A 12,683-nucleotide genomic window follows, 5' to 3' on the forward strand; every position below is an offset into this window, starting at 1 on the left:
TTATTTCAATAGTCATACCTAAGATAAGCCTACGATTTAAGCAAATTGTTACACTGGTGAGGGAGACCCCTGGGACTCATTGGGAAAAACAACATTTTGAATGTGTTATAAACATGCAACACCAGATGACGCCAGAGAGCAAACTATTTCTATGTGATATTTACATAGCTTTTTTTTTCTTTTGTAAGAATTGAATTTCTGACTGACTTATGGCATCTCCCCCTGTGTGTAAATCCACCCCTGAAGCAATGTCAGCCCCCCAACCCAAAGTCTCTGCACCCCCCTGCTGCTTCACCTGCCTCATTTAATTTGCCATGATTCCTCCATTGCATGGGGTTGGGCTAGATGACCACTGGGGATCCCTTCCAACTCTGCCAATCTAGGATCCATTGGAGGTTTCTAAACAGAGCTTGGAGGACCGTCTGTCAGGGATTCTCTAGCTGAGATTCCTGCATTGCAGGGGCTTGAGCGAGATGACCCCTGGACTCCCTGACAGCCTTACGATTCTAGCATCCTGTGAAAGTTATGTACTGAAGTTCTCACCCTGGGCCAGCAGGGGGATACTGTAGATAGTTTTCACTCAGGTCCACATATGCAAATAAGGGACTGAAAGTGACGTTCAGTGATTGGATAATTACAGAAAATGGTTACTGTTGCGTTCTAGTGGAGCTCTATATAAGCAGGCTGGCTGAACCCTTCAGTTCAGTTCTGTTCTGGCCTGTGAATAAACAAGAGCTGTTTGAAGAATCGCTGTGTCGTCTGATATGTTCACCCACAACTTAACAGTGAAGGTCTCTCCTGTGGCCAAACACCATCACAGCTTCATCCTTCTGGGCTTCACCTTCACCAGCTTGACCGGCACAGTGGGCGAGTCCATGGAGCGTGTGGCTCTGTGCAGGGCGTAGACAAACCTGGCCAAGGCAGCGGTGCAGCAGATTTCAAGACACAGCATGGACAAATACATCATCGCAGACAGCTTGCAGTACCGGTAGTTGGAACTCAGCGAAGAGCCCCAGGCCTGGATTTTCTGGGACAGGGGCTGAGGGGGGCTGGCTGGACGGCCGGGCCTTGGGCTCAGAGGAAGGGAAGGCCTGGCTGGCGTGACAGCCGAGGAGCAAAAGGTGCAGCTGGCAGCAGCTGGAGAGGTTGTCACCCAGCCAGTGGTGGGCAGGGGAGCCTGTGTCACAGCAGAGGTGGGCGACGGGGGCGTCTCAGGACGTGTAGTCGGGTCCAGCCTGGCTGTCGGTTCGGGAGACAAAGACCCAGACCTGCATCTACCTGGAAGACTGACGTTGTCAAGGCACATTGTGGAAGCTGCCACCGACGAGAATGTCTCCATAGGGGTGGTCTCAAGCGGTGAAGGTGTGGTGGCGACTGCCTTGCTGGTTGTCCCAGGGAGCACAGGTGTGGTGGCCGATGTACCAGGGCGGCTTGTGGAGGCATCAGAAGTTGTGGTGGTTGCCCTGGCAATGGTTGTGGAGATCTGAGTGGTTGTGGTGGCACCAGAAGGGGTGGTGTGTGACATCCCAGTTGTGAAGACAGCTGTGGCAGCCACAGTCCTGGCGCTGGTAATTTCAGGGGCCGTGGTCTGAACCTTTGTTGTCGTTGTGATATGAGGGGTTGTGGGTGGCAGGTGAGCGATGGTCGTGGCTGCCTCGGGGGTTGTGGCCAGGGTTGTGATGGACACAGAGGTTGTGCTTGAGATCTCAGCGGTGGTGGCAATTTCAGGGCTTGTCTCTGCTAAGGTGGGACTTTGAGTGGTGATGGTGGAGATGGGAGGAGTTGGAGCCCCTGTGCTGGTGATGCTGGTGGTTTCAGAGGATGTCCCGCTGGTGGTCATGGTCTGTGAGGTTTCAGTGAGACTCTCAGAGGTGGTGATTTGAGGAGTTGAGGTCAGAGCCTCTGTGGTTCGGAGGGTTGTGGCTGCATTTGTGGTGGTGGCCGGCTCAGAAACGGAGGTGGTTGCAGCAACAGTGGCTTTTTTAGGAGATGGGGGGAGTGTCGTGCTCATCCTTGTTGTGGCAGGAGGAGGGAAAGTGGTTGTGGGCAGAGCGGTGCTTGGAATGGGCACAGTCGTTGGGCAAACCAGCTGATCTTCTGCCAAGGAACTGACTGCTTTGCCCTGCAGATCCTTGGGGCTTCCGCACATGACCTTTGTGGCGTCCTTCACTTTTTTGGGATTGCTGCTCATCCATCGGTGGAGGTAGAGAAGGAGGCAGTCACACCTCCACAGATTCTCCCCGAGATACACGGAGGTGAGCTTCGTGAAGCTGTCAAAGAGGCCCGGAGGGATGGTCTCCAGCTGGTTCTGGCGGAGCCTCAGGGTCTTCAGCCCCAGGAGGGAAGGTGGCAGGAGACCCTCCAGAGACGAGAGCTTGTTTGCCTCCAAGTTGAGCTCAGAGAGTTTGCTGGGGCCTGTGAAAACACCGAGAGGGAGGCCTGCCAGCTGGTTGTGGGACAAGGTGAGCTTTGTGAGCCCCGTGAGGTTGGCAAAAACCCCCGCTGGGAGAGCCTGCAAAGCGTTCTTGCTCAAGTCCAGCTGGGTGAGCAAAGGCATCTGCCCAAAGAGCCGGCCGGGAAGACCTTTCAGCCGGTTGGAAGCCAGGGTCAGCTGCTTCAGCTTCCTCAGTCCGAAGAAGGCCTCATCCGGGAGGGTCTCCAAGAGGTTGTGCTCCAGGAAAAGCTTCTCCAGGTTGGGCTTGTTCCTCAGCACCCTGGGAGGCAGCATGCGGATCTTGTTCTTCTGAAGTCCGAGCTCCGTCAGGTCCTGCTGGCTGCCCAGGCTCCCCTCCGGGAGGTCTCCGATCTCGTTCTCGTACAGCCGGAGGACCTTCAGCCGAGAAAGTTCCTTGAAGACGTCCTCTGGGATGGCAGCAATCTTGTTCCTGGCCAGGTGCAAAAAGGTCAGGTTGGAGAGCCCATCAAAGACGCCTTCAGGGAGAGCAGGGATCTCGTTCATATGCAGGTAGATCTCCTCCAGGTCCCCGAGATCCTCAAAGAGTCCTTTCTGGAGGCCCTTGATCTGAGAGTCCCGCAGATTCAGCTTCTGCAAGCGAGGAAGAGAGCGGAAGGTGCCCACAGGGAGGGCGTCCAGCTCAGCCTGCGTGATTTCCAGCTCATCCAGTTTCTCCAAGTTATCAAAGGCCCCCACCTCTACTGTTTTGATCTTGTTGCCAATGAACAGGACTTTCTGCAGGCCAGGCATGTTCCGGAAGGCTCCGCTCTTGATCTCTGTTAGGCTGGTTTGCACAAAGATCATTTCGGTGATGGTGGTGCTGGCGGCCTTTGGGATCTCCGTCACGTCCCTTAGTTTGGTGTAGACTTCCTGGTGGGCCTTGGGGCAGTCGTAGGCCCCTGTGCAGGCGGGCGGGCTCTGGCCAGTTCCAAAGGCCAGCCAGAGGAGGACGACAATGGCCACTGTGGGCACCATCCTGGAAGAAAGCAAGAGGTGCCCATTAGCCTTTTCACCAAGAGAGTGCACATCTGGCAAGCCTCTCTGCAGCTGGAGCGCCCTGATTCCTGGGGTCTGCTGAATCATGCACGTCCCCCAGCTCCTTCACACTCTGCTGTTTTGTGGGAGCAGTCAAGTACAACATCCCTAGAGTGAACATGTTTGCACATGGGGAGGAATGTTTGTCCAGCCAGCAGGTCAACTTCCTGTTTCCTTCTGGGCTGGGACAGACCTCCTCTGCATGTGACTAGAGGTAGGCATGGCCTCACCTGTGCAGGTAACGACAAAAGCACAGGGCAGGGCAGCCATCTCTCTCTTTGACATTGAAGAAGCAACATCTGCTTAGCCAAAGATGCTCTCTTGGCTCCAGCCAAGAAAGGACAAAGGGACGGTCTCCTTATGAGATAGTTTCCTGGCTGGTGTCCTTGTTCTTTTGTCCAAGGGAGCCCTCAGATTTCTCCGTTAACACTGAAGAGTCCAAACAAGCAGCAGACCCGGCCCCCTGCCTCCGGCCAAAGCCTTCTCCCAGCCAGACCCCTGAGCCTCCATTCCCCCCACAAGCAGCCTTCCGACCCCAAAGGCAGGACTTCTGGCAGAGAGGAAGAATGGTGGTTAAGCAGGGGAGGGAGAAATGGAGCCCCTGACTCACGGCTCTCTTATATTTTCCCTCCCAACCACTAGAAACAACCGTCGCTTTAAAATACTCAGAAGAATCCTGATCCTCCCTCCAGCTGGGTCCTCCCTCCCCAAAGAGCAGAGGCAGCTGCCGTCCCTCTAACCTACTCCATACTGCCTGCACTGACTGGCAGAAGCTCTCCCAAATTTCAGCCAGGGGACGGAAACTTGCACGTTCTGAATGCAAAGCAGCTGCTCTAGCTTCGCACAAACACACAAAACCCACACACGTGTGCACAGCAAGGGAGCTGACAGGCGGGGATCCGTTGTTTAGTTCACTAAATTTATACACGGTTTTTGTTTTCTTAAAAAACAGCAACCTCAAAGCAGTTACAGAAAGATAAAACAAGAAAATCAGGCAGACATTCAGAAAGTTAAAATGCTAAAATGGATTCACATTCCTACCAGCATTTCTAAACAGCTGGGCAGGCTTGCCTAGACAAGGACGCTTTTTAGCAGGTGCCCCAAAGAGGGCAGCAAAGGCACCCGCTTGATCTCAAGAGGCAGGGAGTTCCACAGCCCAATAGATCAGATCTTGCAAAGGCCAAACAGGGATTACAGTGCCAATTCCACTGCTGGAGGCGGCCGAGTGGATGCAGGTGAGCTTTGGCACGCTTGCGGGTGAGCCGGTCTCTCTGAACCAGGGGTCGGCAAGGTTTACCTCCCCTGGGCCGATTCCCTCCAGCGGAGATCCCTCTGTGGGGTGGATTGTGCGTGTGAGTGAGCGCACATGCCCACAATTTCCAGCAGTGTCTGTGTCTATTTCTGGCGCCGTAGAAGCAAGTCCCCGTGCCGTGCTGTGCTGATTTAGTGCAGCGTGGGGGAACTCGCCGAGCAGGCGGCTCGTGGGCCGGTTAAACGACCTCCGTGGGCCTTAGGTTGCCTAGCCCTGTTCTGAAGCTTTGAGCCCCCTTCCAGGCAGCAGGAGCCCAGAGCAGAGCAGCAGCCTGGTGGGCAGAGAGATGGGCTGGAGAAGGTCAGGGAGGAAGCTCCTTCCAAGCCCCAGGGAGCCTTTCAGCACTTACCAAGATCGGTTGCCGGACATTTGGCTGAGCCGGGAGAGTCGTGCACAGGCTGCCGAGTGAAGCGCCTCCAGCCTTATCTGAGGGAGGCTTCCAGCGCCCAGGAGGCGAAGATCTGCCCTGCGCAGATGTTGGGCAGGTCTGCCTGGTGAGATAAAGGTCCCGGGTGACGAATTCTTGTCACAAAACTGGGCATCTGCCAAGGCCTGGGCCTGGCTCGTAACTGGAAAGGTCCCTCTGGGACCATAGAATTGCAGAGTTAGATGGGACCCCTCCAGCACAGGGGTTCTCCGGGGGTGGGGCAGGCCGCCCTGGAGAGGCAGGAAAAGGTGGCAAGTGAACAGGAAGATTCAAGGACAACCCAAGAAACATTTAAGCATCTCAGTATATTATAAGGTAAAGGGACCCCTGACCATTAGGTCCCGTCGTGGCCGACTCTGGGGTTGCGGCGCTCATCTTGCTTTATTGGCCGAGGGAGCCGGCGTGCAGCTTCCGGGTCATGTGGCCAGCAGGACTAAGCCGCACACGGAAACGCCGTTTACCTTCCCACCGGAGCTGTACCTATTTATCTACTTGCACTTTGACGTGCTTTCGAACTGCTAGACTGGCAGGAGCAGGGACCGAGCAACGGGAGCTCACCCCGTCATTGCGGGGATTCGAACCTCCAACCTTCTGATCAGCAAACCCCCAGCTCTGTGGTTTAACCTACAGTGCCACCCGTGTCCCAGTATAGTATAGGCTTTTCTACATGCTCACAGACCAACTGTGGAATTATCTGTTCTAGGACCGTTCCGGGTTTCAATGTCCAGCTCACTGGTCGGTAGTTACGGTACCTGGGTCTTCCTTTTCTCCTCTTTTTGAAGATGAGGACAACATTTGCCTGCCTCCAGTCTGTAGGGACCTCGCCTGTTCTCCAAGAATTCTCAGAGATCATAGACACAGGCTCTGAAATTACACCTGCAGGCTCCTTTAGTACCATTGGGTGAAGCTCATCAGGCCCTGGAGATTTGAATTCCTTAAAAGTAGCTAGGTGTTCCCTTACTACCTTTTCCTATCTTGTTTTTTATTTTTTATTTGTATTTTCCAAAACTGGAAGAGAGAGCATATTTAACCCCCTCCCCTTCCCTCCCACCCCCCGTCCCACTTAAAACTTCGTACCAAATACAGCATGTATACATATACCAAATGACTTCCCTTCCGCCTTTTTCCTGATTCCTTTGCTTTTCTGCTACTCCCTGTAATCCACATATTTTCAATCATCCAATTTGTTACCTATTAAATATTCTATTTCAGCTCTGCTGGATTTACTCAAGACCTGCTAAGCTGTATGTATTTCTCTACACTGGTTCTTGAAATAGTCAATAAATATTATCCATTCCTCCTTATATTCCTTATCTTCGTTTTCTCTTATCCGGTTCCTCAGACCAGCCAGTTCAGCATATTCAATCATTTTGCACTGCCATTCTTCCTGAGTGGGTACTGTGGGAATGTTCAGGGTGGCAGGAGAGGATATATTGTTGAATAATATCCTTCCTAACTTGTGCTGGCAAGTTCTATAACATAGCAGAGTTCTAACATCCCCCTTTTAAATTGCACATTGGTTAGCTTGCAGCAGGCTAGTTCTAGCCTTTCGGTATAAGATTCCTGGTAATTCCTTTATGTCCCTCTTAAAAAGAATGGACACGACACAGACTTGTGTAAAAAGTATAAAAGAAGTTTACTCACATTCAGTCGGTTCACAGATGGATCCCAGAAGGCAGACTTACGTTACAAACGTATATACACATGGAATCTATCCCATAAGGAGATAGTCCCTTTGTGCTCTGTTGGCTGGAAGCAACAAGGCATCTCTAGCTAAAGAGATGTTGCTTCTTCGAGGAACAGAGTCAGAGACAGAGAGAGAGGGCTTTGTGCCTTGCCCTTTTGTGTTACCTGGACAGGTAAGGTCACGCCCATCTCTAGGCACATGCAGAGGAAGTTTGCCCCAGCGCAGGAGGAAACAGGAAGTTGACCTGCTGGCTGGTACAAAGCATCCCCTTGCATGTCCACTCTAGGAATGCTGTACTAGACCTCTCCACCTTTGTGCCAAGAAGGTTCTAGCTGTGGACGTAGTGTATAGTAGTAAACTCTCTTCTTTTTTGGGGACCTCTGTTGTTATCATCCCCATGAGAAAAATGTCAGGTGTTTGGGGGAAAGATTTTTAAATATCTTTTATAATTCATTATATATAGTTTCCAAAGATTCTTTAATTATTTTACAGGACATGTGACTAAAAGATCCCTCAATTTCATTACACTTCCAACACATACCTTTTTCTTTTTTTTAGACATTTTCGCCAATCTGGTAGGTGTTAAATACTATCTGTGGGCCATTTTCATAATTTTTTATTTTTATTATTATTATTTTTATTATTATTATTATTATTATTATTATTACTACTACTACTACTATTATATTTTGCTGGAGTTATAACCTATGCCCAGGTATGAATGTGTGCTTACCCTTACCCCATGCCCACAAGAAGTTCCCACACAAAAGGAATAAAGAAAGCTTGGTTTATTATATGAAATGAAAGTGACAAAATATATAATTGCTGCTTCAGGCAGCAAATCCTACAAGACGTAGACCCCGACCCTGCCCTGGGAGGCAGTGGATCCATGCTTTCAGAATCCCCACTGGGTGACCTTTGGGATCCTGGGGAGACCCGCAGATCAAACTACATAGACAAAGCCTGATTTGGGTCACAAAGGCGTCGGTTTCTGTTAGCGTCTGTGATGATGCCAAGCACGTCCTGACGACAGCCCTGCAGTGAGGATGCAGCACGGCTCAGGTGGGGCTGGAGCCCCCTCTCTCCGGGGGGCAGGGGATGCCGGCCTCAGGGGGCTTCCGAGGGGTCTGCCACCGCCTCCCCTCCGGGCAGGGGCTCGATGCTCACAGCCACCCGGACCCTCACGGCGCCGCAGCCCGAGTCCAGGATCCAGTCCTTGCTGAAACGCTGCCCTGCCTCCTGCAGGCTCTCTCCCGGCGGGAGACTCAGGCTCAGCTGGTGGCAAGCGTCACGGTCGCACGCCATGTGGATGGCACCTGCCGGATCCTGGTAGGCGCACGGAGGGCGGGCGCTGGGTTCCGCGGAGGTCTCCTCCATCCCCATCCCCGGCTCCGCCCGGCACCGGGAGGGCGCGGGGCCCCGCCGACAGACCAGCTGCTCTTTCTGCACGGCCGGCAGGCTCAGCCCCTGGAGGTGAGCCGGGCTCCTGCACAAGGCCCGCGCGTTGATCAGGGGGTCCGTGTCCTGGAGCCAGTCTTTCAGGGGGGCCAGGTGGCAGTCGCACGTCCAGGGGTTGCCCTTCAGGGCCACGTTGGCCAGGATGACGTTGCCCTCGAAGACCCCCTCCGACAGGGTGGCCAGATGGTTGTGGGACAGGTCTAAAGCCTCCAGGGTGGTGAGGTTGGCAAAGACGCCCCTCGGCAGGGCGGTGAGGTTGTTGTGGCTCAGCTGCAGCCTGGCAAGGGCGCTCAGGCCCTGGAAGACCCCGGCGGACAGGTGGGTGAGGCGGTTGTGCGATAGCCCCAGGAACGCCAGGCTGCCCAGGTCGCCAAACAGCCCCTCGGGGATGCTCTGGAGATGGTTGCCTGCCAGGGAGAGCTCGGCGAGGTGAGGGGTGCCCTGGAAGAGCCCGTCGGGCAGCTCCGCCAAGCGGTTGCCGTCCAGGTAGAGGAAGGTGAGGTTGCGCTGGGCGGAGAAGACGGCGGCTGGCAGGCGCTCCAGGGCGTTGTGCTGGAGGTGGAGGCGCGTCAGGGCGCTCAGCGGGGCGAAGGTGCCCGGGGGCAGCTCTGCCAGGGCGTTGCCGTCCAAGAAGAGCTCCCGGAGCTCTCTCAGGGGGCCGAAGAGGCCGGCGGAGAGGCCAGCCAGGCGGTTGTCGCTCAACTTCAGCACCCGCAGGGCCGAAAGCGGGCCGAAGACCTCCGCGAGCAGCTCCGCGAGGTGGTTTTGGGACAAGGTGAGGGTCTTGAGGGATGACAGCGGGCGGAAGACGTCCTGGGGCAGAGACCCGACCTCGTTCCCCTGGAGGTGGAGGGCTTCTAGGCGCGGCGTGTTGCTGAACAGCTCCGTCTCCAGGCTTTTGATGGGGCTGAACTTGACGGCGAGGGTGCTGAGGTTGGTCAAGCCCAGAAAGGCCTCTCCGCTCAGAGCGCTCAGCTGGCTGGACGAGATCTCCAGCTCCCGGAGCTCCGGCAGCCCCTCGAAAGCCGCGGGTTCCAGAGACTCGAGGGGGCTGCCCAGGAAGGCGAGTTTGGCGAGACGGCGGCTGCCGGTTCTGTTGGCGAAAGCCCCGCTCTGAAGCGAGAACAGGGGGGCGCCCACGAAGAAGAGCTGGGTGGCGCTGGCGGGCACCCCCTCGGGGATGTCCTCCAGACCTTCATCCGAGCAGAAGACGGTCAGGTTCCCAAAGCACTGGCACAGAGCCGGGCAGGGAACGGCGGGGCCACCGGGCTGTGCCAGGGCCGAGAGGCAAAGCAGCAGGACGTGCCCGACGGCCACCCATTTGCCCTGCGGGAGAGGAAGGCAAAGGAAGGCCAGTGAGTGTGGGGATGTTCAGGAAGGCAGGAGAGGATGTGCTGTTCCACCACTGAGCGCAGGAGAGCTCTGAGGCCAGGCTGGCCCAGGAGGCTAAAGAGAAAATGCTGCCCGCTGTGGAAGGAGGTGCGGATCCAGAATTGGCCTCCACAGTCACTTACGGACTCACTGTTCATGGAAGACAATCTTACTCGGCTTTGAGGGATTGCCAAAGAAAGAAGTAGAAGTGGCAGCCCCTACCCTCTGGAACTCCCTGCCACTTGATACCACACAGGCACTTTCTCTGGTCTCTTTTTAACACCTTTCTAAAAACTTTCTTGCCTAAAAACATTCTTCAAGCCTGTCCAGATGCTTGAAAAGCTGGTGTGAATTTAAAGCTCTTTCAGTATTTTAACTTTTTATATGATTTAAAACTGTTCTTGTAAACTTTTCTTGATTTTATAGTTTCATCTTTATGTAAGCCACTTTGAGGGTGTGGATGGTTTTGTGTGTTTTTTGCAGTTAAGAAGTGTAGACATTTTATGAAATGATGATAATGAATAATTTGCCTTGACTGCTAATCAGTGTCACTGACTGGGGCCTTTTTCTGCCAGTTGCTGGCAAGAGTCCTGTGTCTTCCTACATATGTGAGAGACACTATTGGTGGTTTTTTGCTGTAAGGGGAAAATCCTCATTTCTTTGTTGGGAGAGACCTCTGACGCAACACAGAGAACGAGGAGGGCATTTCATTTTTTAGAAAAATGCCAGCGATGGACAAGGGCACCAGGTCCCCTCCCCCTGCCTCTCCTGTAAGCCAGTGGCTGGGGGCTTCCCTCTGCCCACTCCCCCCTGCCATAACAAATTGGGGCACGGGATGTTGGACCGTCCTTGTGCAATGGCACAAGGGGCACCAGCCTCTGCCTTACCCTTAAAGCACGTTCAAAGTGCATTCCGCCCCTAAAACACACACACACACACACACACACACCAATGGGAACAGTAGTTTAGCCCTCACAGAGCTACAATCCCCAGCACCCTTCACAAACTACGGGTCCCAGGATCCTCTGATCTGCTTCACATATCTGGTGCAGGAACAGCCTTAGACCGGATTCTCACTCCCTGCTGGCAGGGCTCAAATCTGAGCAGTCGCACCCAAATCACAGAATTGTAGAGTGGGAGGGTGATCTAGCCCAATTGCCCTGCCATGGAGGAATCACAGCTTCAGAATCCCCCCCCCCCAATTCTGCTTAAAACCCTCCACCACCTTTGAGGAGCGACCTTTGAGGAGACCCATTGCTCTCCCCAGCAATGAGAGAACCCCCTCAACTGAGAGCCCAGACCCCTTTGCCCTGCCCACCCCACCCTCTGCTAAAAGGGGGGCTTGGTTTGCTCCTGCCCATTTGGGGGGACCCCTGGGCACTCACCCTGGGCGGGTCCAGGCCCTCAGGCAGAGCCATGGTGCCGTCCTCCCTCGCTCTGCGGTGTTTGCCAGCCAAGATGGGAAGTCACTGACCCGCCAAGTGGGACGGACCTGGCGGTCCTGCTTATCGGAGGCCCGTCCTGGGTCCCCGCAGATTCCGGGCAAGGGCCGGTGGCCTCAGAGGGGGCGGGGAGGGCACTGGCCTCTGGGCAAACAGGCAGCAGGAGGGACTGCCTGGAGGGAGCAGAGGCACCTGGGGGGGCACGACTCTGCCCTTGCCGAGATCGGGCCCTGCCATCCCAGGGTTTGGCAAGCTGCCTCTCTCAAAAAGATCTCTCTCAAAGTATCCTAGGACAAGTTCATGGAGGAGAAGAGGGCTGTCGATGGCTCCCAGCCAGGATGGCTCTGCTCTGCCCCCACAGATAGAGACAGCGATGCTTCTGAAGCCACAGGAGGGGAGAGTGTTGCTCTTGTGTTCGAATCATGCTGTGGTTTCCCTTTGGGGAATCTGGTCAGCTCCTGTGAGAACCAAGGAGGGGAAGGAGGGGGTGCTGGAGGTGTAAAAATGAGACTTTGTTGCTGAATTAATTACGCTGAATAGTTTTCATTGGATTTTGGAGCCTGCGGGTGCCCAAGCCACTGCATTACTCCCAGGAGAGACGCATGGCTCAGGCGCACTGCAGGCCCCGCAGTGAGTGCCGCCTGGCATTTTGTCACCCCTCAGTGGTGACACCCGGGGCATCCCGCACCCCCTTCCTCCACCCTTGCCTAAAAGTTAGGGAACCACTTTTGGTGCCTTCAATCCTCGAGGGGAGCGAGTGGGAGAGGCTGAGCAGCTTCTGCTTCTGAGCACGAAAGTTAATAGCGGTTTTGCCTTCCTCTAAAGAGCAGCCCCTACAAAGGGCCTCTCCTGCCTTATCTGGTGCAGAAAATAAAAGGGAGAAGAGGATCCCCACCCCGTGCTTAATCAGTATGTTTTTCGCTTTTTGGAGAACAGCAAATAACAGAGGAAGGTTTGATTTTGCAATATGCGGAGGCCGGCCTGGCATGCGGCAGAAACCGCCAGTCGTTCCTTAATTCCTTCCCTCCAAACACTTCTGGGCTGCTCTTCAATTAAAACTACCCAGGGCTGTTTTGCCTTCAAAGGACCAGATGCGGGATGAGGGGAACCACCCCACAATACCTGGTATCTCAGGGAGCCAGAGTTGCCATGCTTGCCTGGGCACCGAGGACAGTCACGCACTCATTCACTCACCCCACGCCACTCCTGCTGCCACCTCCGGAGGACTCTTGGCTGGGCCCGTGGGCAAGAGAGCCAGCCCTGCTGCTGCTGCTCCGCCTGCATGCTGAGCCCTCGACTTGGACCCCGCAGCAGCCCCCTGAGCACAGGAGGGATTTGCGCATTGCTGTGAGAAGTGTGGGGCTTGGGAGATTCTCCACTGTTTGGCTCCAGAGTTCACAGCAGCCACAGGACTGGAAGTCAAACCAGCTCCATCATCCAGCTGAGGTCCAGCTCCGAGGGCCTTCTGCGGGTTCCCTCGCTGCAAGAAGTGAGGT

At 54.7% G+C, this 12,683-nt stretch overlaps 2 protein-coding genes across 2 annotated transcripts; both read right to left on the minus strand.

Moving 5' to 3' along the window:
• Window positions 1–519: 519 nt before the first annotated feature.
• LOC310844782 (uncharacterized protein) lies at window positions 520–5,255 on the minus strand. Its single transcript, XM_083739344.1, has 2 exons — window positions 5,152–5,255; window positions 520–3,431 (listed from the first exon to the last, which is right to left on the minus strand). The coding sequence occupies exons 1-2, from the start codon at window positions 5,169–5,171 to the stop codon at window positions 815–817; spliced, it is 2,637 nt and encodes an 878-aa protein (XP_083595470.1). The 5' UTR covers window positions 5,172–5,255; the 3' UTR covers window positions 520–814.
• Window positions 5,256–7,689: 2,434 nt separating this feature from the next.
• Window positions 7,690–11,211, minus strand: LOC310844871 (uncharacterized protein). The gene is made up of 2 exons (XM_083739592.1): window positions 11,131–11,211; window positions 7,690–9,700 (listed from the first exon to the last, which is right to left on the minus strand). The coding sequence occupies exons 1-2, from the start codon at window positions 11,161–11,163 to the stop codon at window positions 8,024–8,026; spliced, it is 1,710 nt and encodes a 569-aa protein (XP_083595718.1). The 5' UTR covers window positions 11,164–11,211; the 3' UTR covers window positions 7,690–8,023.
• Window positions 11,212–12,683: the final 1,472 nt, after the last annotated feature.

The sequence above is a fragment of the Podarcis gaigeae genome (assembly GCF_964106915.1).
Source record: "Podarcis gaigeae genome assembly, chromosome: 5".
NCBI classification, from domain to species: domain Eukaryota; kingdom Metazoa; phylum Chordata; class Lepidosauria; order Squamata; family Lacertidae; genus Podarcis; species Podarcis gaigeae.